Source organism: Synchiropus splendidus, chromosome 10 (genome assembly GCF_027744825.2).
Source record: "Synchiropus splendidus isolate RoL2022-P1 chromosome 10, RoL_Sspl_1.0, whole genome shotgun sequence".
Classification (NCBI taxonomy): Eukaryota; Metazoa; Chordata; class Actinopteri; order Syngnathiformes; family Callionymidae; genus Synchiropus; species Synchiropus splendidus.
Genome location: NC_071343.1, coordinates 9,087,535 through 9,115,412, shown reverse-complemented (window position 1 = coordinate 9,115,412; position 27,878 = coordinate 9,087,535). Strand labels below are relative to the sequence as shown.

At 42.6% G+C, this 27,878-nt stretch overlaps 1 protein-coding gene across 3 annotated transcripts in view; it reads right to left on the bottom strand.

The window, feature by feature from the left end:
* Positions 1-27,878, bottom strand: part of map2 (microtubule-associated protein 2) — a 48,182-nt gene that overhangs the window by 5,811 nt on the left and 14,493 nt on the right. The window contains exons 2-16 of one of the 3 annotated variants that reach the window (XM_053877722.1): positions 24,982-25,079; positions 18,524-18,785; positions 14,053-14,142; positions 13,522-13,596; positions 11,873-12,088; positions 10,742-11,032; positions 5,779-9,081; positions 5,477-5,713; positions 5,199-5,330; positions 4,616-4,677; positions 3,300-3,416; positions 3,069-3,201; positions 1,695-1,751; positions 1,311-1,618; positions 567-701 (exon numbers count right to left, since the gene is read on the bottom strand). In XM_053877722.1, the coding sequence (XP_053733697.1) occupies positions 567-701; positions 1,311-1,618; positions 1,695-1,751; positions 3,069-3,201; positions 3,300-3,416; positions 4,616-4,677; positions 5,199-5,330; positions 5,477-5,713; positions 5,779-9,081; positions 10,742-11,032; positions 11,873-12,088; positions 13,522-13,596; positions 14,053-14,142; positions 18,524-18,734 (5,367 nt within the window). In that variant the 5' untranslated portion in view covers positions 18,735-18,785; positions 24,982-25,079. Of the gene's footprint in view, positions 1-566; positions 702-721; positions 1,225-1,310; positions 1,619-1,694; positions 1,752-3,068; positions 3,202-3,299; positions 3,417-4,615; positions 4,678-5,198; positions 5,331-5,476; positions 5,714-5,778; positions 9,082-10,741; positions 11,033-11,872; positions 12,089-13,521; positions 13,597-14,052; positions 14,143-18,523; positions 18,786-24,981; positions 25,080-27,878 lie in introns of those variants that run through there. The other 2 variants (XM_053877724.1, XM_053877723.1) reach the window with 2 other exon arrangements.

Here is a 27,878-nt window from a genome sequence, read left to right as displayed (position 1 = left end):
TTTTCTCACAACCTTAAGAGCCGATACGGAACCATCAAACTTGACATGACAAAGTCCACCGGCTATATGCCTGTGCTTCTAGAACACAGCAAATGAATTCAGGTAAGCACAGTGCGAGCGGGGTGAGGAGGCAGAGCACATGAACAAAATAAATACCTCATGCTGTCACTGAAAAACGGATCATGAGAAGCATCACATTGTCAACCCCTGACAACCATCAACTAAGCTTGTAACCACCTGCCTTATACTGCCCTCTCCTGGCTCCATACCAAACTGAAGTAGTGTCCCAAGATATATCATGGCACCTTCAACGGAGGTGGAGCAAGAAGACGCAAAGGAAACACAACACAAATGCATCCAATGGGCATTGGGCTTCATGATCTACTTTCTCACGATGTCACTTTATGAATATTAAAATCTGACTTTTCTTCTCTAACTGGGCCCTCCTCACTGATACGCAAGTGTCACCTAGCCCATGAAACATTTGCAAGCATGGATTAGTTGCAATACCACTTCTGATTCGTATTCAAAAACATGTTGGGTATACTACTAGTACTAAACTGTACCAGAAAGTTCTGCGTCCAGGTCATACTGTGTGCACTTGACAGACACAGCGTGAAGGAGATGAGCCGCAGCACAGACTTCCAGATCCAAGAGGCTCTATGTTTCACCTCTGGTGGCGTTTTGGGGTCCATGAGCGTCTACGAGAAGAATCAGTGGGCAATTTAGAAGGCGAGGAGGAGTCTGGGATTTCTATCGGGAAGTGGGGATTGTCGACCTCAGAAGAAAAGATTTGAACATGACTAGGCTTAAAAGAATACTTGGGTTATTAAGCCAATTATAGTGCCGATTGATTAACCCAAGCACTGCAAGCACTAACTGAAGTGTCTCCCACAGACAGAAAAAGGGAGATGTTATTCAAATAATCCGACTCACAAATATAGGTGGGGTAAAACCGTAAAGAAAGCGCTGCCCTCTGGCGCTGCCTTTGGTAGCAGCCGTTTCCCAGGCAAGCCTTCAGCTTGCTGCTGGGTACAGAGGAAACAGCACGGCAAATGCACTGTGTTCTATCTATAATAACTTTGTGTTTAAGTAGAGAGGGAAGAAAAGTTGGAACTAAAGGAATATTTAAGCAGTGCGGCTTGGTTTTGGGTCAAAGGTCCTTGGTCACCTACTCTGCTATTCTAAAGGGATTGTTATAAAAGATAAAATACTTTTAGTTACCTTTAAGAGACGGATGGTTGAACAGATGAAAAGAGGACAGAAGATTAGAGTTCTCAAGTGGACAAACAGAAGAAGGAAAGCATTACCTGTCCTCCCTTGGGTTGGTACTTGATGTTTTCCGTCGAGCCGATCTTGGACTTGACATTCTTGAAGTCAGGCAGCGGCTGGTTGATGATGCGGAGCTGCTTCGGTGTGGTGGCGGGTGACTTGGGTGGGGTGCGGACCACAGCCACTTTCCTCTCCTGGGAGAGCAGGCTTAGGGAGCGTGGGGTGCCTGGGGTCCTCGAGGACGACGAGTAGCTGGGGGGGGTTCCAGGGGTGATGGCTGTGGAGCCCGGGGTGCGTGGCGTGGAATGGCCGCTGCGCGCCGAACGGGATCTCACTGGATCTGTGACTGGGGAAATGAAGCGGCCTGCTCTTCACACACTGAGGCATTGCGACACACAGTGCTAATGCAAAGTATGTCATACCAGTCATGTTGGGAGCACGACCTCTTCGATGTTCTGCTCTCATTTCGGTGTGAAATGCTTCAGGATAGACAAAAGGACACGTCAACATTGAAGAGAGAGATGTAATGTATAAAAATATTTTCCCCCTCATCCCTCAAATTTTGCACACTTCACTTCTTATTTCCAGCTGAGTCAGTCATGTGAGCTACAGTTTTAGGAATCATTATCTTGCCAGTCCATATCTTCAGTTCAAGGATTACCCTCCATTACCAGATATCTACATCTGTGCACTACAGCATCAACACATGAATAATTGTAAATATTACACAAAATATTCATTTGAATACGATATATAATGCATTTGAAAGCATATAGTTGTTTAAATGTCACAGTACAAATTCACCAATTGACTTTTCTGTCATTAAAGGTAGGGTATGTATTTTTTTTTAACTGTGCAGTGTTGCTTCTCTAACTTCTTTTCAATGCTCATTGCAGTGATAAGGTTAGTGTTTGATCCCTACAAAGCAGGGGTTCTTAAGCCCTTTGATCTCGGGGCCCACCTTTACCAGAACAAATGGGCCCAGGGCCCAGTCAAGTAATCAAACTGATTCACTACTCTTGATTCCATTTGGGATCAATAACCATATATAATCTACCCACACGTAAACAAACCAAAACCTTGTGAAATGATATCATGGTTTCATGTCATTTCATGTCATTTGTCATAGAAAAGTCCAACCAGCAGCAGAACAAGGGGCAAGTCATGTTCATCAAATTTACTGAAGAAAAAAAGAAAAAAAATTGGAAAAACTGAATAAATTGAATGAATTCTGAATAAAATAAATATAATAAAATCATGTCTAAATATCATAAAATACAAATAATATATTTTATATAAACTCCAAATAGGATATAAGTGAAGTGTAAATGAAAGTATCGCAATAAAATGTTCCAATTCATTTTCAAAACTGCTTCTACAAGTGCTTTCATAAACAGTTTTTACTGTTGGGGACGGCATCACTTTCTTTATCTTTATTGTTTTTCTTTTCAAGACCTTCACCATGGTTGTTAACTATCACTGATTTGCAGATGTCAAGTCAATTGGCACACTACTGCCACCATGCGTGGCTCATGTATTAAAACTGAGCCTCTTGCTGCTCTCGCGGCCCAATGGTGTAAAACAAAATAAAAAACTTTTAGGGGCCCTCTAGGGGGCGCTCGCGGCCCAACCATGGGCCCCAGCTCTATGGTTATGAATCACTGCTATAAAGGTTACATCATCACTAACAAAAAGGTAAACAACAACCACCCTTTTTATCTCACTGAACTCAAATGTTCCAACCCCAACACAAGTCTCTTAACTTATACAGTACAGATAGAAGAAGTGCAGCTTACAAGTGGGTCTGCGAGGAGCAGTGGAACCAGAGCTTGTGATTGAAGTGGAACTCTCTTCATGTTCATGATACCCTCGGCGACCTAGATAGGAGGCGTGGCGAGGAACCGACGCTGGGCTTCTCGATGCACCGTCCTGTGTGTACAGTCCACCGAAGAAACTCATTTATTCAGTGAAAACATGTTTTCAACTGCTTTCTTTTGAGCGTTAATACCACACAACCATTCACCTACCTTTTCTATCAGCCTCGGTAACAATGATGGTTTGGATGGGCGGAGTCTATCTAATGAAGCAGTCACGCCAAACATGGAGGTGGGAATCTTTGTTAGTTGAAAACGATGGACATGGCACTGAGATAGAACAACGATGAGGCCCATGGGTGAGTAAACCAGAACACAGGACACAATGAGACAGTGACTTTGACATCAAAGCACCAAACTAGATGAATGTTAGTTTGAATGAGACGCCAGATACAAATGTCTCACTGGAAGAAATAAAAGTTTCATCGCCAATGCACTTCATGCAGCATTAGCAGTTCATGAACGTCATGTCTCATAATAGAATTACATAAAAGGCCTGGAAGATGACAGAAAACACTTGATGACATTCCAGAAATGAGGAGCAATCACTATTACGGATGCATCATTTGCCATTATTACAGTGGTTAGTAAAATGGCATGACCACAAGCAGCGCTGAAATGTCACATTCTGATTTAGCACCGCAAATGAACATAAGCATCCATTAGCAGGACAACGCGGGGAGAAAGTCTGAGGAGGTAGGAGCTGATATAAAATGTCGGACCTTTGTATTGATATGGACCAGGTGTGTCACAGTAGGACCAACATCTTTAGACACAATCCAACAAAACGAATACTTATTGTAAGGCAATGTCGCTTGGTGACTTGTTCCCAACAACTTACACTTTCCCACCTTCAGTTTTCGGATCAATTTAAGAAAAGAGACTGTCAAAGCTGGAGAAACCCATCCTCACTCCCAATATATTGACGTTGGGAAAGTGGACTTTTGCGTCCTATAATGGACTAAAAATAGTTTTCCACCCCGCGTGGCATTCCAGACGGGGGATGTGGATCATGCGGGGGGGACGTTGGAAGCGCTCTCCACTGAATAACATTGGATGTCAATAGCTATTTACAACCCTTTACATGGCTCTCCTCTGCACAACCACGAGAGGGGCCTTAAATATTAAACATAGAACGAAAAGAGCGCCATCCCATGGCTGACCTAACCCCGACCTCTGTCCATAATGTGCGGACGGCGGTACATGTGATTGGGTACTTTGTGTTGCGACAAATCTTTTGAGTTTGCCGCAAAAAAATTACTTGGCCAACCACATTCGCCACCTGGGCCTTGAGTTTGACGTTTAATACTGATGATCAGGGGATGAAGTGAGAAAAGTATGCTTATCAATTGATTCAAAATTCAAATTGAATTACAAGAATAACAACAGCACGCACAAGAAATTTTAAAATACATATCGCAAATACTACTTTCATTTGTCAGGTCCAAACCAGTCGTGTCAATACTCACTGATATTCTGTCACAAGACCTTCGTGCAACACTGAAGGGGTGGCGACCATCTGGTAGCATCTCTGAGGAAGAACACTGAGTCAGTTAATCTGCAGAACAAAACAAGCTTATGAGGGCGGTGCAGATGAGAAAATGTAAACACAGGATGAAATCCAAAGACACTTTAGAATAGTCATGGTGAACAGGAGGGAGAGTCAAGTTGCAGATAGTTGAAGATAGTGAAAATACGACACAAGTGACACTGCCCAAAGATGAACAACAATACTTTATTGAAGTGAAATGCAAATGAACACATACAGATGGAAATAAGTAGAGAGACTCCAGAAAGGTTTTTCAGGATCAACTACAACATAAATGACTGCAGACCTCATTGACCATGAAGATAAACAATCTGCAAAGGTTAACTGCATTATGAGCTAAAAAGGAGCAATGTGTCATCGACAATATACAGTAACACAAGTTGATCTTGACTTAACCTTTCCGGATAACAAACACAAGCAACAGCAGGGGAGTTGAACAAGATAGGAAGCAGTGAGCATCATGCCGGAGGTCAGCGAGTCGAGCAAGCAAAGGCATGCGTCACCTGTCGCTCTTCTTCTTGGGCAGGAATGGTGTTGATTTGATCGGGTTTGGCGCGGTCTCTGCATGCTCCTCTTAGTTGGGGAGAAAGTCTGAACCTCGATTTTTTTGGAGAGTTCAGTCTTCTTAATCACAGCTGAATCATGGAGGAGATTGAGGGGTTAGCGGCAAAACAAAAGTTGGCCATGCCATCCAGAAATAAGAACATAGCAGTTGTAGGCTTATTACGATCCATGCCATCTCTGGAATGGTAGACAGCTCAAAAGAATTGAAGGGGAGAACCTTTCTTCTTCTTGATTTCCTCTCTGGGAATGCAGACGGGTTCTTTTCGCGCAGGTTTGCGCTCCGGGGTCGAGATTCTGCCTTTTGTGCGACCTCCCTTGGTTTTGGCTTTTACTGTCTGCTTCTCCGTCTTCTTCTGCTGCGGCTGCTTCTTCTCAGTCACGTCAAGCTTCTTCACAGGTGTCGCCACTTTCGGCAGGGGCTCGATTTGTTCAGTCATCATGCTCTTATCGTCATCTGAAACACACATTCAGTAAACATCAGTGAAGTTTCAAACAGGAGCACAAGGGAAGGGACTGTACCTTGAGTGTCCACCCATGAGCTGTCTAGAATGGAGTCGTCCATTGTGGTCTCATCGCGGTCAAAGCTCTCAGTCCGACCTTCCGTCTTTCGCCCAGGTGACACAGGGACATCAGGTTCATCGCAGACCTCCTCAAGACTGGCCGCCTCCATCTCCACCTCCTGGGCAGACTCCACCTCTTCCTCCTCTTCATCCTCTTGTGTTGTGGCGCACAGAGCTTCAGCTTCAGGGGGCGCAGAGAAGCGAACGCTGTGTCCAGGCTCTTCCGCCTCATCAATGGTCTGGACCACAGTGATGAAGTCGTCCTCGACAGTAACCACCGACTCAATGGCGGCATGTGTCTCCAGAATCTCCTTCTTCTCAGGTGATCCAGCTCCTGCTTTCTCCTTCAACAACTCATCTACTTTCTCTCTCTCTTTCTCCTCTTTAAGTTCCTGTTCGAGTTTTTCACGCTCTTCCCTTTCTTTCTTTTCTCTCAGCTCTTCTTCCACCTTCAACCTTTCTGCTTGCTGCAGTTTTTCCTTTTCTTCTAGCTCTAATTTCTCCCTCTCTTCCTTTTCCCTTTTCTCTTGTTCTAATTTCTCCCTCTCTTCCTTTTCCCTTTTCTCTTTTTCTAATCGCTCGGTCTCTTCCTTTTCCCTTTTCTCTTGTTCTAGTTTCTCCCTCTCTTCCTTTTCCCTTTTCTCTTTTTCTAATCGCTCGGTCTCTTCCTTTTCCCTTTTCTCCTGTTCTAATTTCTCCATGGCTTCTCTTTCCCTTTTCTCTTGTTCTAATTTTTCCTTCTCCTCTCTTTCCCGTTTCTCTTGTTCCAATTTCTCCTTCGCTTCCCTTTCCTTTTTCTCTTTTTCCTCCTTCTCTTCCCTTTCCCTTTTCTCACGTTCTAACTTCTCCTTCTCTTCTCTTTCCTGTTTCTCTTGTTCCAACTTCTCCTTCTCTTCCCTTTCCCTCTGTTCTTGCTCTAACTTCTCCCTCTCCTCCTGTTCTCTTTTCTCCATCTCCATTTTCTCTTTCTCCTCTCTTTCCATTTTCTCTCGTTCTAGTTTTTCTTTTTCTTCTCTTTCCCTGTTCTCTCTAGCTTCCCTTTCCCTTTGCTCACATTCAATTTTCTCTCTTTCTTCTTTCTCCCTTTTCTCTTTTTCCATTCTTTCTTTCTCTTCTCTCTCATTTTTCTCCTGTGCCTCTTTTTCTTTCCTTTCAAGTTCTCTTTCCTCCATTTCCTTCATTTCTTGATCCTTAATTTTGCGCTCGGTTTCTTCATTTTCTAACCTCAACCTTTCTTCTTCCACTTTCTCATCTTTGTGTACGCCTTTCTCATCTTCAACTTTCGTTTCAGCCTCAACCCCGACTGTCAATTTGACATCTTCCTCATCTACTTTGGTCTTTTTCTCAGCAGCTTCTATGGCGTCAACATTGTCTTTTTCCTTTTCCTCTGTGTTGATCCCCAGGAGAGGAGAAGCTGATCTCTTTGGAGAGCCGTACAATTCTCTTTGCTTTAACTTTGAAGGTGAAAGAACAGGTGAGAGCAGCTTGTCATCATCAATATTGCTATCCACAGAGGACGTTGGTGAAGTTTTCACGGGTCTTGCGATGCGGTCTTTTGCAACACCGGTCAGCTGGTACACATCCTCTGCGTCCACTTCCTCGTATGCCTCCTGGTGGACCAATTTAACCTTTTCGCGGAGCTCCTGCAGTTCACGCTCCTCTTCCAAACTTAGGGGTCTATCTTCCATCTCCAGTTTACGGATCTGCCTCTCGTAGTCAGCAATCTCTGTTTCTGAAGCCGACCCTTCCCCACTAGCTTGCCTTTCGGTCTCGCTTCCTGACCTTCCACCTTCTTCTAAAGTCACTGTGACTGTAGGCGTTATAAAAGTGTCCACTGGCTGAACAGGTGCCGTTACCTGCATTTCAACAGTCTCCATTTGATCATCAGCCTCTTTAGATTTTGTCTCAGGCCATTCCCTTTCCTCTAAATATGTGTTGTTTTTATCTTCACTGAGATGAGACACAAGTTCACTTTTTTCATCCTCAGATGTGTCTCTCACAGCCAATTTCCTGGCTTGCTCAGCCACCTTCTCTTCCAAAACCGATGGGGTGAAACCTTGAGCACTCGCGCTTGTCGGACTGAACACATCTGCTGGGGATGGCATCGGCCCTGAGTATTCACTGAACACACAATAACCCATTTCTTCCAGCTGACTGTCGCTCTTTCTGACTCCAGGACTGAGCTCTCCTGAGAAGCTTGCCATAGGGTCATCAGAAAAAGCAGGCGCGTCAGCTTGAATTGACTTCCTCCTGACCATTTCTGGCTCAGTATTTTCCGATGCCAATCTAGAACGGGTGCCAGCAAGGTCAAGCATTTCCGGCAGGTCTTGAGCCATGACGGTGCCGTTTTTATCGTCAGGCTTACTGGGCTCAGGCGACTCTGGTGACTGTGGCTCAGGAAAAGATTTTGATTCCGATTCAAATGTTCTTGGAGGAGATGATGTATCAGAAGTGACCGATGGGGCAGTTTCTAAAATAAGCGGAGGGAAAGCAGGAGGTTTTTCCACAGCGGGGGTCGTGACAGGGAGGTAATCGGCTGAGTCATCCAAGCTTCCACTGGTGTATGAGAGTATATCAGTCGCCAGTGGGGAGACATTCCTTAGTCTGGCTTGATCCACTGCTCCTATAGTGATGTTAAGTGAGTAGCTCCGCTGTTCCAAGGCAAGTTTGCCAGGGGAGAGTCTGCATTCATTGCTTCTGTCTGGGACAGAGAAAATCCGGGTGTCTTGCAGCTCACTCTTTTTGGTTTCACAACTATCCATGGATAAATGCGTATCTTGAACTACATCCTTGGAATCCCCTGTATCCTTATCTTCACTAGATTTGCTAAGTTCATAGTAACCCTCACCCTTACTTTGGGGTTCATCTACAACCGATGTTTCAAAATAAGCTGACATTCCAGATTTGTCAGTCGTATCTTTCGTCGATTCCCCTTCACCAACTTTTGCTGCCAGTGAAGAGAAATCCGAAGGGGCACCAATACTGGTAAACTCCACCAACTCCACGGAAGGCTGCTTCTCGGACACAGTAATCGGCTCCCCGTATGCTGGCTGAAGAGTGAATGACCTGGATTCTTTGGCTTTGCTTTCAACATTTGGAGGTACAAAGGGCATGTCCATAGTGGGGCTCTCTGGTACCATACGTTCCCCAGCAAAGAACTCTTGTATCGGTTGCTCAAAACCTTCCTCCGGACGTTTTTCCGATCCAATGCTGTCTGGGCTCATGGATCCACTTTTCTCGCTCCCTTGCTTATCCATCACAGCTGAAAAGACATCTGTAGGTTTAGTGACGTGTGCACAGGCAGAACAGCGTTGCTATAACATGCTGATGAGAGAAAATTATAAAGCCTGTGACTAAGAAAGAATAAAAACAAGCAAAGCTCTTCTGGTAACTTACAGCACACTGATACGGCCATCACTGATGAAGAGCGGCGTGTGTATGGTACCCACCCAGTCAATGACGGATGACAGTATGGCATGGTGCGCGACAAAACCGGCATGATGCGACTGTGATGTGGATTTAACAAAAAACAAAATTTGGTGGGATGGATGTCCATGCAATTCTGAAAATGTACATACTTTCTGTCATTCTCCAATAACGGTTAAACGAGTTATAAGCAGTACAGTTACTTTGAAAAAGATAAAAATGATCCATAGAATGCTTTGTTGCTTTTTCATTCCATTCTAAGAGCCATTTTAAAGATAAGCAGTTACGTTAAGCAAGACTCCTGTGTCAACAGACAATGGTCAGGCTTCCAGCCTTCCTAGTTGCATGTTGACACACAAGGCTTTCAAATGAATCAAAACGTTCCACCTCCCGCTGCATTTCCTGACGTGTAAGTTGGCTTAAGGATTAAGTCATGGGGAGGCGCTCCTTAAGGCTCCAATCTTGGAATAATGTTTCACGCCATTTGGTATATATAGCACCTCATTTGATCGTGAGCCTGGCGGTGCCAAGTTGCCGACACCATGAGTCAAGTTCATGTTCACAAATGGGTACATGAGGTTTCATGACACAGTATTGCAGGCTTGATGAAGTTTCATGAAACTGCATTCGGATCTTCAGAGGCCACCAGGGGGCACTGTCTGCAGTAAAATGTTTGGACTTGAAATTCAATGACACTTCACATCATTACTAAACCAACAGCACCATCCTTTAGCCTCTGAAAATGAGCTCACTGTTTCCTCGACCCTGCAATACTGTATCCACGACACCTCATTCTCCCATCACTCATGTAGACACCTAGTAACATCACTTAATAAGGCAACAATAAGAGCTCAGTAACAGCACCCACGCAGGTTCTTATCCCACCCCCAATGATTCTTGTTGAATGTCAGGCAATGCCGCGTGGGGCAACATTTGATTCAGTTCACTTGACTATCATCAATATGTCATGGCTAAGGAGTGAGAATGTGTGGCTTGCGAATGACAGAAGAAATTTGCAGCATATTTTTTGGAAGAGAAAATAAATAAATGGATGCATGATGAAACATCTTTTCGAACTAAGACTGTAATGAATACACTGAAGAAATGTCCTTGATTCTTTCCAGACCACACAATGTTTATAGATGGTTGTTACACAGGATGTAACGGTACAAAAATGCATAGCACTGCCAAACCAGTATGGAGGAGTAAACATGAGCAAGCTGAAAGCTCAAAGCCTGCTGATCTCTACCATGTCATTAGAAAACAGACAGCTCCAGAGTACAAGGCAAGACAGAGGGCAAGGGCAAAGAGAACCAACTGGGATGTAAGAGTAACTTTCATGACAAGCCTGTGTTGCCTTACAGCCACAGCACAGCGCCATTCTGTTATCTGCTGGATTAAGCCGTACATTGTTTCTTTTGGATTCATGAGACCCAATTGCATTTCTTAGGCAACGCAGAAACATGCACGCAGGGAACGCAGAGGGCAGGACAAACCTGTCTCAGGACCTTCCTCGCCCTCTACGTCCTCCTCTTTGTCCATAGAGCTCTCAGTAGCAGCACTGGCTGCTTCAGCTTGCTCCAGGCTTTGACTGTGAGCCATGTCTAAGGTGTCTGCCTGCTCTAATAGCTCAGCTTGAGGGCTGTCCAGCTCAGGCTCTTCCTCAGTCGACAGCTGCTCATCAAGAGCTGCCTCGGACTCGGGTGCCTCTGCACTTTCCTCCTCCTCCTCCTCCTCCTCTTCCACCTCCTCCTCGTATTCAGATGTAAGAGCTTCGATGGTCTCTTCTTCTCGAAAACAGGGTGAAAGGGGTACACATTAAGACTACAGGCAACACAGATTTAGGTTGTGTTTGAACAGAACTGATGATGGGATAGTTTCAACTCATTTGGAGTGTAGACACAAAAAAGGAGAGCAAGGACAGGAAGTCACACTGCAGCAATCGCACCTCCCCAATTGACCTAGCAAGCCTACGCACCAAGTACTGCTTGGATTAGGAACAAATATGTGGGTTATTTAAAGAAGTAGCAGGAACTTGGTGTGGTCCAAAGATGTTCAATAAAAGATAAAGAGGTTTGAGCATTTTTGAGGCCTTTTGAGGACTGAAAAACTACAAAAAAAATATTGCAATCGTTGGTTCAACTGATGGAGTTGATGAAACTGTAAAAAAAGTGCTTTGAAATGGAACATTCCGGATTACTACTGGACAGATTTGGATGATCCAGATGATCAAAAATGCATGATCTGTCCTGGGAATTTACAGATTTCTGAGGGTGAAGGGATGTGATGTCTGAAGTCATTTAAAAAAAAACTTGAAAGCTCTATTGGGAAAATGGCACTCTCTAGCTTCGCCAATGGCTTCTGAGATAAAGATAAGTAAATTAAGCGCAGCAACCACACGTAGCAATGGCTTGGGGTGAATTCAGTAAAATCTGACGTCACTCAGATTTTTGTGCAAACAAACATCACAAGACAGAAAAACACAAAAAGACGGACACACGAAAAGGGTAGGTGGCGCCAAATCACAGAGAGGGAAGGAGAAACTGATATTAAAAGGAAAGAAAGCAAACAAGAGAAAAAAGAGGGCGATGGACGGGAAATGGCAAAGAGGAACCATGCTGGTTCACCTTCAATCTGTCTAAAGGCCACAGCCTGCCCTGTGGGGCGAGAGCCCGAGTGGGTCCACTCTGGGCTGAACAAGGGGTGCTCATAGTACTCCTCGTCGGAGTGGTAGGGGTCATCCTCAGGCACGGACACTGAGATGGAGGGGGCGAGGAACTTGCACCTCTCCCGAGAATTTTGAAAGCGGCGGAGAGGACCTGCCTCCTCCTCATCCCCTACATCTACAACAAGACAGACACAAGGAGAAGAACTGCAGGGAAATTTGGACACAGACTGAAAAAGGTGAGGAAAAGGGAAACAAACGGAATAAAAGGAGGACTTGGATACACCAAAGAGATGTCCATCTTAAAGTTCATCGGGCTGGAAACCCCCTTCACAGGCCCCTGGAGACAGTTTGCTTGACCTGATTCAATGTAGGTACCTTAAACATTTTCAAATGAAAAACTTTAAGCTACAAGTTTGACCATCACGTTTTACTGTTTTATAAAGCACTTGCTGGTCACTGTCCAGGTCATATCTGAACCTACTCACTTCACTATTCCTGCTCAAAGTGACTCCTGAACTGCCCCTCATTCAATCATCGATACACCTGGTTTCCATCCTAATCTGGATTATTCTGCTAAGAACTTTCTCATGTATTTCCTGAGTATTTTGTGCGTTTGAATAGGCTTCATAGACCATATGTTGTGCCTGTCTTCAATATCCACTTCTGTGATTTGTTTTTTTCTTTTACTCATTCGGTTGAAAGTCTATTCTTCTACGGTTAGCAAAATCATAGTTCACATACATAGATCAGAATCCTTTCCACCGACTGGATGTTTTGATGAAACAATCAAATTAAAATGGACATTTCCTGTTGGACTCGGGGAGGAAAAAGTGTTTCAAAGGACCAATAGAAAAAGTTATTGGAGGAGGGAGTGGAAAAACAGACAAAGGTTGACTGAACATAAGAGTCACATTTAAAACACGAGACAATGACACAGACACAGAGACCTCATCCAAAAGTGACCAAGCTTTGTGCGACTTTATCTTGAAATCTGGCATAAATAATTTGGTACAAAAAGCTGAATTAACTGTAACTTATCTTTGCCTTGTTTAGTGTTGATGTTGCATGCCTGTGAAATGTTTTGTGCATCAGTCACTTACAACTACCAAGTCTAAAGAATGAAATTAGATCTTACATCACTATGACTTTGAATCGGAACAAAAAAAACATATCAGCAGACAAGGAAATAAGAATGACATGCAACACAAATGGAACCAGATAATAGGAGGGATGACCTTGTACATCAGTTTGATATAACACAAATGTATGTCAGGAACAGAACCGACAGAAAATGAGGGGGCAGGGGAAGAGCATACAGTATGTATCGCGGTTGTGTAGGTGTTGGTATTGTTGTGAAAGTCTGAACAGAAAAGAAACAGGATGAAAGATGAATTCAGAAAACAGGAGTTGGTTTGAGCTGCCAGTATTCTGGTTGAGGTGAGTTACTTGATAATTTGTCTCACATAGGAGGGTCCCAAAAAAAGTGTGTGGGGCTAAACTCCGACACTGATTCTGGTGAAGAGAGCTCCAGAAACCACAAGAAAAAGGGGGATCTGCCCTTGAATCCTGTGAACTCTGCTCTGCTTAGTTTGACCTTTTCTACCCTACCTTGATCTAGAGGACCAAAGTGTTCTGCTGCAGGTGATGGAGGAGGTGAGGGAGGCAAATTGGTGGTGTCTTCCACTGCAAGAGCAGAAAAAGCAAAGATACATTCATAAAAAAACTTCAATGATATACATACAATTGCCTTGTTTGCACAGCATGTTTGATGTTCAAAACAACAACAGCATTTCTAAGCAATAAGTAGGTTTTATTTTAGTCATTCTCAGTAACAAAATGTTTTTGAAGATTATCACAACAGATCTTATAAATTGTTCATGTTATGTAGGAGAACAGTACTTCAGTCAGTCCTGAGGCACTTGAGACCTGGTAGGTCTTTTCAGACGCGTTTGAATATGGGGCAGAAAATGAAGAGACTGAGATAGATTGTACAGATAGTAACAATGAAATTCATTTTTTTTTACTTTAAAATGATGTTTAAAAAATGTTGGACCAGTATCTTTGTGTCGATCATGGCCCACAGGCCGCACTGTGCCTCCCCTCCACTGTGCAAGTGTGCATGCGTCATGGTTGGCAAACCTGATGGCAGCCGCTGCGTTTCTTGTTCACCCTTGAGCACAGCCACTGCCTCTGCTGTCACTTCTTGCACAATCCGTGCAGACACTTGCTCTGAAAGCAAAGGTTGGAAATGCGATTGTTCAGTTTGTTTTGAAGGACCCGTGGGCTGAACATAATTATAGTGTTTAACTCTGTGCAACAAGTGGGAGAAAAACAGCAGAATCAATGCCCGACGAACTGCAACCAAATGCATGAAATTACAAAATCAATAATATCACCACCAAATCAACATTCTAAACAATAAGACGGAAATATCTTGAAACAGAAATACGAGCGGATGTGTGTGAAAGTAAAGAATACAAGGCATCACTTGTATAAGTGAAAACACAAGACCACAAAAAAAACTAGAGCTGCTGTTTGGAAGAATGGAATGGCGCAGTGTTAGTCATAAATGCAAATGTCATGGCTCAACAATGAACGACAAGTCTAACGCCAAAGAATGACTGGTAATTCAAGTTTTTCCTTCCCCATTTGGATCTGGATATTTTGGGAAAGTGCTTCCACAGTCATGCTATTTCAAAAAGCTCATAACATTTCAAGCTCGACGCGAAAACCTCTGTTGAAGGTGTGCACTCATTTCCAGAAGGGGTTTACTGCATAGCATGAGCGCAAAACACGTCGTAAATACTCAAGCTACTACTATTGACAGTCATTCATATAAACATAAATGTCAGTCAAACCAATACTGGACGCTAAAAAGACTTTGACACACCCATGAAGCTTTCAAGAAGCACAAGAAGCCCTCGAGAAATGTGGTAGATAAGGCTACAGCTAAGTGAAAAAGCACAGATAAACTCAATATTTAATACACTGTACATAGATATTTCAAAAGACACAACATACCTGCACATGCCTGCTGAGCCACAGAGCTTTACGTTCCATATCTGAGAGAAGACTAGACCCCTTCAGAGGACGCCACACATACCCAGAGAAAGACACGCACCAACTCAGAGGGCACAGGGAGAGCAGGAGGGCCATTTGGTATGATATCAGCGAGCGCCCAAAGTGTTAAGAGACCAGTTGCCGTGGCAACAGACTGGTGGGCCACTGACTTTGCCAGTGACATGCTGAGGCTGATTCAGGCTTTGTGTCTGAAACCATCAGTAAATGGAAAATGGTGGACCGATAGAAGCGGTCAAATCAATCAACCATGTTTTCAAAAATCGTATCAGAGCTAAGGAAAGTTTCTGTTCCCATAATATTAGACACAGCTAAGGCTTAAAACAGATGTGAATCAGCTTTACCTGAGCCAAGTGTTACCAGCATCAGCAGCAGGATTCACAACAACCAAGTGACAAGGTGCCAGTCCTATAAAGATACCATGAAACAGTATTGCAGGGCTACTAGATGGCGCTCTTGGTTTACAAATAATGTGAGGTTTCGTTGAATTAGTTGCTCAAGTCAGACAGTGCCATCTGGAGGCCTCCGAAAATCAGGACACTGTGTCATGAAACCTCAGCATCCCATTAACTAGTGACTGGATCATGAGGCTTCGTAAAACAGTGTCCTCATTTTCCCACTAGATGGCACTCTCGGCTGTAAAGTCTTTGGATTTGTGCAACCATTTCAATGAACCCTCACATTATTTTTTTAACTGAGCTCACCAGTGAGTGAGCTCTGAAAAGAAGGACACTGTCTCATGAAGTGTAGAGGATAAGGTTCATATCACAGAACAACTAACCAGAGCAGCTGACTTCCATCCTTCCATTCAAACATTCAAACACACACACTTGGTTCGTTCAAGGCTTCTGCATTATACGGTTGTCAAAATCATCACTCGGGGAACATGTATACTCCACCTAACATTTCCTTAGGCCCTAACAAATACTGGCCGATTACTTCCCAAACAACGTGCCTGGAGTCGTGTCTCCTAATAACTTGCTAAGTGACTCAAAATGTCCTTTTTCTGCGGCTCCCTGACGATTTTAATTTCCTACTTTGTCTCTCCTTAGCACGGCTGGCTGCCTTTTTCAACTTTGTCTCAAAGTAAAGTCATAGGGCAATTTTGTGCTTCAGTAGCTCTTGTTCTGTCGCCACTTCATTTTGTTCTCCGGTCGACTCAAGAGCAATGCTAATGAGCGCTGGATGAAGGCTCTTCAGATGTACATGCTCGATCATAAACATAGAAGGACTCATTTCTCTGTATAGTTTTATGTTTCGGTCGCACATGCACGCTTACAGCGGCAATAGCAAAACGCTTCTCCAACACTTCCACCACAGGGAAGTGAGCGTTGATAACCCCCAGAGCGTAGGCTCATCCATGCTCTAGAAGGCATGTAACAACGTCAAGAGTTTCTCTCATCTACATGGGTTTTAATGACATTCATGATGTCCTTCCAGCCTATGGTAGTAAATAAAACCATCATTACAGACTTCACTCTGCTACTGTGTGTAATTCCTAGGTGCTTTAAACGTGCTTTTAAAAACAGATTCCAAAAAGAAAGTGACTTTTCATTTCCATCCAAAAACAAATGAAAGACATTGTGTTTGGAGATGAACACAAACTCTTCAGTGCTGCTGCACATGGAGATAAAAAGGGGGCTTCATAGCTCTGTAAATCTTGTGCTGTATTGGTTTGGCTGTAATTGTTGGAGATAGAATGTTAATTGCGCTCTTGTCAACGTTTGCAAAACGGCAATCTACCACTGCAAATAATAGGGGAGCCGTCGCTATGGAGACACCAATCGTACAGTATTTGGTATCTCAGGAGGAGGAGATGTGAGTGGAGGGGTTCAAAAACAGAATGCACTAGCTGATAGCTATTAACATCGCATCGTATCCAAGGATAGCATGAACACTAATTTACATGGAAAAGGGTGAAGTTCTTCGCAAATACAGCAGAGATTGAAAAAGTGACTTTCGTTTTTAAACTCCTCTGAGGAGGCTACATTTTTGCCTGACTGTTTGAAGGAGTCTACATTCACCTCCATGGCTTCCAACTGCTCACGGGACAATTAACAGAGCATACAATCACAACGTTCAGGTGACAATATGATTGTTTCATTGTACATTGTTTGGGGGGTCATCTCGGAAACACTGTCACGAAAATCAATATCACAGTTGGCTTTGGGGTTAAGACTTTAGACATTCTAAATGACAACCTGAGTTCAGTTTCCATTTATGCCAGGAGTAAACACAACTCATGAATAATGTAAGTGGTGCTATTGGTTTTGTTTGTTTTGCTTTGTTTTTTTACACTACATTAAAGGAACACGACACGCCACCGCTATTCCATGATGAAATATGTTGGTATATGTTAGTAAGAAATACCTGTATGTTCCCTGATCTAAGACGAGTTTAAACATAACGCTCTCGACTTTGCGCACGCACTGAAGCTTTGTTAGCATGTTTCATTACAATTCAAAACACACCTAGTTAGATTCGACCACTCACTTCCATGTTCTCCCTATTTAAATAATGACAGTAACAAGATAAGACACAGACAAAATGACAGCAACAAAAATAAGACACTGATATAATATGAAGCAAAAAGATGGCTACAGGTGGAAAACCCAAAAGTTTCCAAGCTTGTCTTCGTTGAACTAAGTTTTTGTCAAAATGTTTCTGTTGAGCAGTCGTAAATAAAGAACAGCAACAGATACATACACATTTAGTAATTGTTTCGGTTCTTAACTCTTTGGGCGCCAAAGTCGCCAGGCAACATTGCGGCATTTAAACAAGCCAATCTGCCAATGTGCTGCCTGACATAGTTACTACTTTACACCAGCTCTGATCTCAGAAACAATTCATAGTACAATAAAATTCATATCATAGTTCGCAGCAAAAAAGTTCAAAAACAGACAAGGGACAAGGGCAGTTTTAGTTACTCATCAGGAGCAAAACACAGAGCAGGAGAGTGAATTGGGTGGTAGCCAATTCAGAAGGCTAATATTCACTCTCCAATGGAGAAGATACAGTGGGACATAAAGTGACAGCAGTGGTTGTCAGTGCTGCTTCTGCGCAAAGTGACTGCTCCACAAGAAGCGCATTATGGAGCTGATTCATCGTCAACTGTGATGAAGGTAGCATTAATGTAAAAATAAAACGCGGACATAGAGCAGACATGGCAAAAGGCGTGGGAGAAAAAACAGCACCAATAGCGGTGGATGAAGCAACAGTGGCTGTTCACCGTCCCACTGTAAACAACAGTGATGGTGGGCAGCCATCATCATCATCATCATCATCGTTGCTTGAGACAAAGAGTCACTGGTGAATTAGATAAACACCTGTAAAAGTTATGTAACTCACTATGGCTCATAATATACACATTAGATGACAGAATTCTCTCCCGAATTTTGGGTCCCTTCATACCTTATCTATAATGATAATTTCAAGCTACTGTACAGCCATTTGAATGTGAAATTTAAAGTCATTGACAAATTCAAATTTAACCCAAACGGTGAAATTATGTTTTTCATGAAGGGTCTGTTACCTGCAGTGATGGCGTGAGCACTGGTCAGGTCCCCGTTAAATCCATTCTCCCTGCCAGAGTAGGCGGTTGAGGTTGTGTTGGTAGCGCCAGGCTGACATGTCCTGTATGCAGATGATGAGTAGCCATTCGCTCCTCGGGTTCCACCGGACTCCTGCCCCCCTGAAGGGTCCCATTGTGGGGCTCCGTCTTCTGGCTGTCGATCATCTGCCATGCTGAGGAAGGCTGACGCGTGGTCGGTGGGTGACGGATGGGCTCTCTCCACCTGAAAGATGGGCGAGAGAGAAAGTGCGAAGTGAAAACTCAGCATGTCAGTGCTTTTAAGTGCGATGTTAGCAACGTTGCATAAGAGAGAGGCCAGAGAGCAGCTACAATCTCTTTAGCGGTCGTAATCACACTCTCACAACAACCCAAGCACCTTCGGGTGTCTTGACATGCCACTGAAGTTTGAGCCTCATCTGCTCTCTTGGCCACCAACACATGGAGGCCATTAATCCATCCTGCAATATTTTCTAATATCTGAACTCAGGTGTGAGTCTCTTAGTATCACTCAGACTACCTTAAAACAAAGGTTCACGCAGTATAAAGTCAACATGGCACTGACGTCAAAAGAAAGATACATTTCGCCTGCTAACTTGAAGGTGTGACTGTCTCAAAAACTGCATTGGTGATTCTGAGATGTGTGTAAAAGTAAGTTTGTAGGGGAATTAGAAAAAAAAAAGTTTGTGAACTTCAGTGAACTGAGAGAGCCCTTGAAGTGTAATTGAGGAGAAGACAGGAGTCAATACAGCTTAGCATGAGTCAGCATTAAAAGAGCCCCAGTTTACATAAAGCTTGTTCAAAGACTCTTTAGCACACAACCCTCGTTTCAGGTTGCATCAACCCGTCGTCATCACTCCACCAGTGCACTGGAGATCAAATGGGCTTTCATTCATATTACACTTTTTTCAATGCAATTATTAACTTCATAGGGCAGTTTTTGCTGCTTTTATACGGATGAATGATTTCAGTTTATCTCAATCTCCTCTAATACAATGACATTTGTGCAAGGATTATATAACATGGCTTTATTATTGTCACATTGCATACAACTCTGTCAATATTTCTTCTTGAAAAACAATCATTTCTGCCTCTTATTCCTACTTTGACAATTTTTTAACAGTGGTTGTGTGTTATCGTCAGTCATTTTTGTGTTACTGTCAGTGGATTTAGTTTGTTACTTTGTTTTGCGGCTGTCAATTAGTGTTACAGTTAGTAGTGTGTGTTTTTGTTTTGTTTGTTTGCTATCATAACTCATGTGTTGCTAACCTTTAGTTCCTTCAGAGGCTTGAAATCTCTTCTGTGGAACAGTGATTTTTAACCATAGGGCCGGGGCCCATGGTGGGCCGCTTTTTTTTCTTTGTTTTTTTATACCTTTGGGCCGTGAGGGCTGTGAGACAATTATTTTTAAATAAAAAGTGATTAAAAAAAAGTAAAGACTGTTCATGAAAGCAGCTGTTGAAGCAGTTTTGGAAATAAATTAGAACATTTTATGGCATTACATTTATACTTTACTTATATCTTCTTTGGAGTTTAAATATATTATTTTTATTTTATGATATTCAGACATGAATTTATGATATTTCTTTTATTCCGAATTTGATTCAGTTTTCCCAGTTTTCTCAACAGTTTGCATCAAGTGCATATTTTTCTTTTTTTCTAAAATTTGATGAATTGACTTGCACCTGGTTCTGCTGTTGGTGGGACTTTTCGATGAGAAATAAATGTATTTGCAATGATCACATGGTTTCACGTCATTTCACAAGGTTTTGCTTTGTTTACATGTACGTAGAAATATCAAGAGTAATGGCCCCAGGCCCATTTGTTCTGGGAAGGTGGGCCCCGGGATCGAAAAGTTTAAGAGCCCCTGCTCTCGAGTACTCCAGCAGTTTCTGTGTCAGACACAGTTTTGATAATCCTTTCATTTCCGTCACTGAGTTTCACATTTTCACTCCCACTATTGCAGTGTACATTTGTCTCAGTGTGGTTCTCGCATGTGGTTGGTTCCCTCTTCTTCACTGCTCAGCAGTCAGTTTAAATTGTCTTAGTAAATGATACACATCTTATATATAACTCCCTTCTTCGTGGAACAATCAGAGACACAAAACTCAACTCAAAAAATAATAAACAACTAAATTGATGGCATAAAAATGATTATATTAAGACAACTAACATCACTGTGAATCAAACCAGTGGCGTGGACCCATTAATACTTGATACTGTGAAGCAGTACTGTTGTGTATTCCTAAAATTGCTAGGACGATAGCACTGCACTCGCTCTGTGTCGGACATTTTAGAAGAAAAGAGTTAGCTGCTGATGTAATCTCAGCACTGATGTGTTCTTGGCTAAAAGCCTATGGCACTTAGTCAGGGGTCACTTGAGGGATGAAGAGTTCAACAACAAGAACATCTACAGACTTGTGATGACAGTCCTCCACATGCCTTAACAGAAGACTGAACAACTGTACATCATTTGATGAAAAGACTAAACTATTACACCAATCTAAACATAGAGTTCTGTAAAATCTTCACACACATCTGTGAGGTGTGCTACGTTAAATCAAAGAGCAGGACAGCTGCGCATGTTTCCTCTTGCAGAGGAAGACAATACCGCTACATAGAGTTAATCAGGTATTGATTTGGGCCCCGGGCGTATTTGCCAACTCTTGAAGAATTGGAACCAGCTGTCATTGATTCAACGCTTCTGGAGAGGAACGGAGGTTTCAAAAGTGCAACACACCGTTGAATGAAAGTCGAATACATTATGCCACTGGAAATAGATGAAGAAAATGCTGACAAAATATTTCTTATAATATGTACTTTTAGGATTATATACAGATACATGTTGCAAAATGGGGATCTGATAAAAGTTGATTCCAAAAACCTTGTGTTTGTGTTACTTAAATTCAATATTTCAGTGATGCTTCAATCCCCAAATCTATTTTTATTTGTCCTCATTTTTAGACCCATTTATGCTCAACGTTCCATATGGATATGGATATGGATATGGACAGAGCACCTCTGTTCTTTGTTCATTTAGTCGATATTTCTCCATGTTTCCACAAAGTTACTACCCAATAAATAGAGACATGAAGTAGACACAACAATGGCGGAAATTCTCTGTCATCCTCCACATATAAGGATCTAAATAATACAAAGGACAAACTTGGCCCCTCATGACAAAGAATGACAACAAAACAACACAATGTTTGCGCTACATATAAACAACTGTAGTGCACTGCCACGACTTAAATGAGAGCAGCCACGCCTTAAAAAAATCTTTTTTTAAAGATAGACTCTTACGTGATCAAGTGTAACATCAAGTTGGCTCATAAGTTTGAATGTATTTCAGTCACTATTTACCTCACATGTAGGCTATTGTACAGTATTTCAATAGCTGTCCTCCAGTTGCAATATATTCAATGGCCTCACTGACCATCACCTCCTACAATGCTGCCTCTGTTACCCGATGTTTTGCAAGAGGTACATGATCAAAACCTCCTCCACGGTCAGCATGTTTGTTTTGGATGTTGGTTGGTGGCATACAGTAAATGTTTGACTGTGGGCTGCTCCCTCTGGTGGATATACTGGTGAACAGCAATATCAATGCAAAGAATGTATAGAAGAAATGTGTTCAGTAGAAATGGACATGAAACGTGTACATGTTCGTACATAAAGGAAGTATAAATGAGCCTTTGGAGCAGTCCACTACTGAAAAACCATGCAGTTGACATTGTTAATGCAGGTTGCCAGGGTGACAAAGGTTCAGTGCCTTGCTGAAAGGCACCTTAGCAGTAATTGTCAGGGGAAGAAAGATGCAGAATCTATCACCCTTCCCACCTCACCACAAGACACACAATCCATAAAAGGCAGAGGATTTGCCAGTAAATCGTCTCCTAGCGGCAAGGACACATTACTAGTTGCAGAGTCAATCGAAGCTGTGCGCAGAGACACTTAGACGCTCACGCACTTTTTAATATTGTCCTGGTGACCAAGGTGAGCCGGCCGCCTACATTACAAACAATATTAACGTGTATTCACTGTACAACAAAAGTGTTTTCTTTTTCTTATTCAGACCACCTAGTTGTACAAACATCTATGGAAAAACAGACTATTAGCTTGCCTGTACGTCTTTCTCCCACCTGTTATTTATTTCTACCTCTTCACTTACCAGCCTTCAATGATCCTCCTACTCACACCTCCGTCTCGTCCTCCAGCTTCCATCAGCCTTTATCTCTCCCTTATTTTCCTGTCCTCATCTTCCTCCTACCTTTGGAACACTTTTACATGCTACTGTGTGTGTGAGCGCGTGTGTGTATGCGTGCATGTGTGTGTGTGTGAGTCACACATATGCTGCATTGCAGGGCTCTCCTCTCAGGGCCATTTCTCTGCAGGAGCCAGAAGCCACACAGAAAAAAAAAAGCTTTGAGAGGAATAAAACTGTTTTTTCCTTGGGAATTCACATCACTTAGAAGAAAGTAAAATTCTGGTGGCTTCTAAAATCTCCTGTTCGACTGCATTAGCTTGTGAAAGGGAGACAGGCTTCAAGGGTAATAGACATCTTCATGATGTGAGGGGTATAGATAAAGATTTTAATTTGTGGTTGAGTGCACAAACTCACTTACATCCTCCACATATAAGGATCTAAATAATACAATGGACAAACTTGGTCCCTCGTGGCGTTGCAGGAGAGCGGACCAGTAAGATGGGGCTGACAAAACAACACAATGTTTGCGCTACATGTAAACAACTTTAGTGCACCGCCACGACTTAAATGAGAGCAGCCACACCTTAAAAAAATCTCTTTTTAAAGACGGACTCTTACGTGATCAAGTGTAACATCAAGTAAACGTATTTCAGTCACTATTTACCTCACATGCATGTTGTACACTATTGTACAGTATTTCAATACCTGCTTTCACACTATATATATAAATATATATATATATATATATATACACACACACCTATAACCTTCATGTTGGCTATTTTGAATGGTATTCGACTTCCGTCCAATCTGATTTATGTTACTTGTATATTGCTCTTATTGATCGAACTTCCAATGAACCGCACTCAAACCTTCATGTCGCATGTTTTTGTATGTATTTTGGATCCCCTCAGTAATGCTATTGGCATGCACGGAGACTTTGAGTGAGTGTTTTCATTGGCCTGAGTCCTCTATCTGTCCAGATGAGAATTTTTGGACAAACATCGTCAAACTAGGATCATATTAGTGAAAACTAGTGATGGGCTGGTGAGGCTTCATGAAACAGTGTCCTTATTTTCAGACCTCAGAAGGTGGCGCTCTTAGTTTAAAAATGACATGAGGTTCCATTGAAATAGCATTTCCAATTCAAAGATTTTAGAGCAGAGAGTGCCATCTAGTGGGCTCAAAAAATGAGGACACTGTTTCATGATGCCTCACCAGCCCATAACTAGTGAAGATCTTGAACTGTTGTTAAGTCTTCTAAACTTGTAAACAACTGTTTCGTGAGTCATTAGTAACCCAAAACAAACGTAAACAAAATGTTATCGATTATTTATTTTGGGTTGCTGATAAGCAAAGAATCTCATAAGCAAAGAAAGTAAGAGAAGATCTACGCAATTATTTTGCCAAAAATATTCGGACACAAACACTGACACACTCATTGCTATAGTTTGTTGTGTTGTTTGGCGGCACTATAGCCAGCTTTCGTGTTGTTCACCAGATCACAGGATTCTTCAAGGTTTCTCCTCACAAACTTTGACCACAACACGGATGGAAACGTTGCTCCTCCTCTCTCGCTAGTTTGTGTTCTGTAAAAAAGCGATGACTCACACAGCCCATCGCAAATGAAAATAAGAGCCTTCTTATTAACTGCCCATCACTACCTGGATTTTTGTCTTTATGCGAGTGCAAGAACACAAAGGGAGCTCATAAAAGCGTGACTGCCTTTCACCCAGCCTCGCCTCTGATCGTCTCACTAAAGCAGCTCTTCTCTTCCCACTCAGTACCCACTTCCCACTCACAGCTCCAAGCGGGCTGCACTCACATGTACATCCACCCACACGGCCATTACATTTGCGGAGGTAGCAGGCATTCTTTCTGTCTGTGTCTTTTCTCTTGTAAATACCTCTTCTTCTCAATCTGACTGATACTCCACACAAACGTAATGATTCTAAATGAAAGAGTGTGGCTTTAATTTTCACCCAATTTGAGCCGTAGAAATCGACACAGCTTTGCCAAGAAGTCACTATCAAAGATCGTTGGATTTACACCTTGAAGAAGGAAGTGTAAAGAAACAGCAGAAAGAAACCTGCTATTTGCTTACTTTAATTCATAGCTTCTTTGCACACAGTTTCTATTAAGACATAACATCATTGTGTGGTTTCAAAGCAATACTGCGTTACTAACCATGACCAGGAAAAATATACGGTGTTACCTTTTTAACTGCCCTCTGACTGTCTGAGTCCAAGATGGATGCAGGAATACGGCCTCTTTTTGTTCACACAGTTCTTGGAGACGTAGTCAGCAGTTCTCCTAGAAAACAAACACACCAATTTAGTACAGGGTTATTTTAATAACTTTCTTGACACCGTCTTATTCAGATATACGTTTTTTACAGATGACCGGAATAAGTGGCACCAGATTTACATCCGAAAGTTATACATTTCTTCAACGACATCAACGCACCGTCAAAGAGGTGAGGAAGTTGGAGACAAGCGGGATCATGCTGGTGTAAACCTGGCCGTTTTTTATTTGACCTTTGATGATCTAGCCCCGTCTGACGCAATTTTCGAAGCCAGATGATAGCTTGTGCTCTGTAGAACATTGCTGAAACAAGCAGCAGGAAGTAGTGATGGGCTGGTAAGGCTTCACGAAAGAGTGTCCTCATCTTTACAGCCCACTCTTTGCACTAAATTCTTTGGATTTCAATTGACATTTCAATGAAACCTCTCATCTTTTTTTTAAACCAAGAGCAGCACCCACTGAGCTTGAGGAGTTTCATGAAGCCTCATCAGCCCACCACTAGCAGGAAGTGTTAACAGTGTGAGCAGCTCCGAGGATGAATGAAGATGCCACTGGCTATAGGGAGCCATAAGTATGAGTCTCCGCCATGGCACCTAAGATCGGAAAAAATGAATGGAAGTCTATAATGATCTGGTCCACTTTATGCCGTGGATTACAAGTATGCGGTACCTCAATTTAAATGATAAATAATGATGAGGTTTTTGACTACATTCGTCGTATAATTCATGATTTATTTGCTTGCAAAATGTTTCTCAAACATCACATGTACAGTATGACGTCACAGCAGAATCCAACAGCTCCAGTGCTAAGCCATGTGCTAAAGGTACTAAACTATCAAAGGTAGAAGCTAGCAAACATTAGCTGACATTGACTTGCCGTGACCCTGTAGGGCTGGCTCTCACCCAACCGACTAACGCGTGTGAGCCCGAGCTCATGGTACAATGCATTAAATTGAAATAGCTACCGCCAACCTGATATCAGATATGCTCTGAAAACCATTCAACCGAAAAGATACACGCAAAGGGTTTGCATAAGATTGGAGTTTCATTATTTCAGTAGCGAACTGAACTAGCAACTACAACAATTGTAATTTTTGCGATGGGTGTCCTTCTTTCTGGCTTAAGCATCTTAAGTCTTTGCACGTGTTGCGTGTGTTACATTGGTAAAGACTCATCTCTCATCCGCAAGAACAATGTCATGTGAGATGAGTTGTTTTGGTACATGATGTATACTGGCTCCCCTACATGTTTCTGTACAGCTGGTTATTTACAAGTGTATAGTGAGAGCATAGGCAACAAGGAAAACGCGAAAGCCAACTGATTGAAAACCACTATTTCATCGTAAGGTTGTAAAGGAGAAGAAAGGCTTTATGTAATTCATTACAGAAATTGATTCAAAGGGGGGATATGTGGGCAGACACAGTTTTACATTGAGAGAAAAGAGGGCCCATCATCAAGCAGGCACCATGCATCACTGAATCTTCAATCCAGTAAACCTGCTATTGTTAGAGGAATAAATCCCACAACAAAATTAGCATAGGTTGCTCTTCACCACTGTCTCTAAATCTCGCATTCAAAGTGTGTCCTCTGCTACCAACATGATCTTGCAAGGCTTGGTTTCCCCAGTTCAACAGCATGTATGATCAGAGAAGCCAACATAAACAAGACACATACTGCGGCTTTATTTATACCGAGCTGCCCTTTTTAATTCAGTGAATGAGTTGAAAAGCTGCAGCAGCACTGACACTACGACGAGGGTCCATTGCTTCAAATGTTCTCTAGACTTTTTCATAAAGTAACCTTTACACTAAATGCTCACAGGGTTATGGTGATCACTTCCAAACCTTCTGAAGTCCAACTGGTCTTTTGGCAATGGCCTGATGGTAATTCATGAGGCAAACCAATACCTCAGCCAAATTCCTGTCTCACGTGAGGATATCAAGGTCGTCACAGAACATTTAAGGGTAGCATTCCAAGATCTTAAACCTGAAGCTTAAATGTGTTGTTCATAAGCAGGGTGGATAGTGCCCTGACTTGCTCTGTCAGCCTCATTCGTATTCTGCTGTTAAGGTGAGGAAGTTGTTTCCACCTCACACTAGCTTCAGTGCCACATCAATCTCTTGCAGAATCTTACCAATTAATGTGAGGTATGCCACATGACTGAGCTTCCATACCACACTAAAAGCTTCCAAACAAAAGTTGGGATGGGGCTTGCATTCCCCGGGATCTGAGCTGGACGATTAATGGATTTCAATTGATAATCGTAGAACATTTCTCTTTCTTACTAGCCACATCTCACAAGCTACTTGAATACGCCTCTCTTTCCTGACCAACAGAGGTCGCCGTGTCCTCAATCCGACTGATGACTGCGAAGAAGTGTGCATTCCTTTGACACAGGACCGCAGTCTTATAGAATCCTTATGGAGTCCTAATCGATTGGACTCGTGTTTTCGGCACTTTCGCTGACGATCGTGCAGACTGTTTGTAGCATTAGCCTCCAAGCTAACCAGTTCTAAAGCGACCAGCATGCGGAGGGAAGATTGTTCTTACATTATTATCTATTTTTGTTACTTAGTTGATAAAGAGAGAACAGCTACATTTTTCTGTACAAGTAACATCCGACGTACGACCTGCTTGACTTACGTCCACCCGTAATTTAGCAGATACTTTTTTTTTTTTTTATTCAATGTCTGGCATCACAGCACGTAGGAGACCGGAAACATTTACGACAGTTACGGCAGCACAGTTTCGGAGCATCTCAGTCTCACACAGCGATCAACCACTACAGTAGTAGCTATAACCCTCGCGT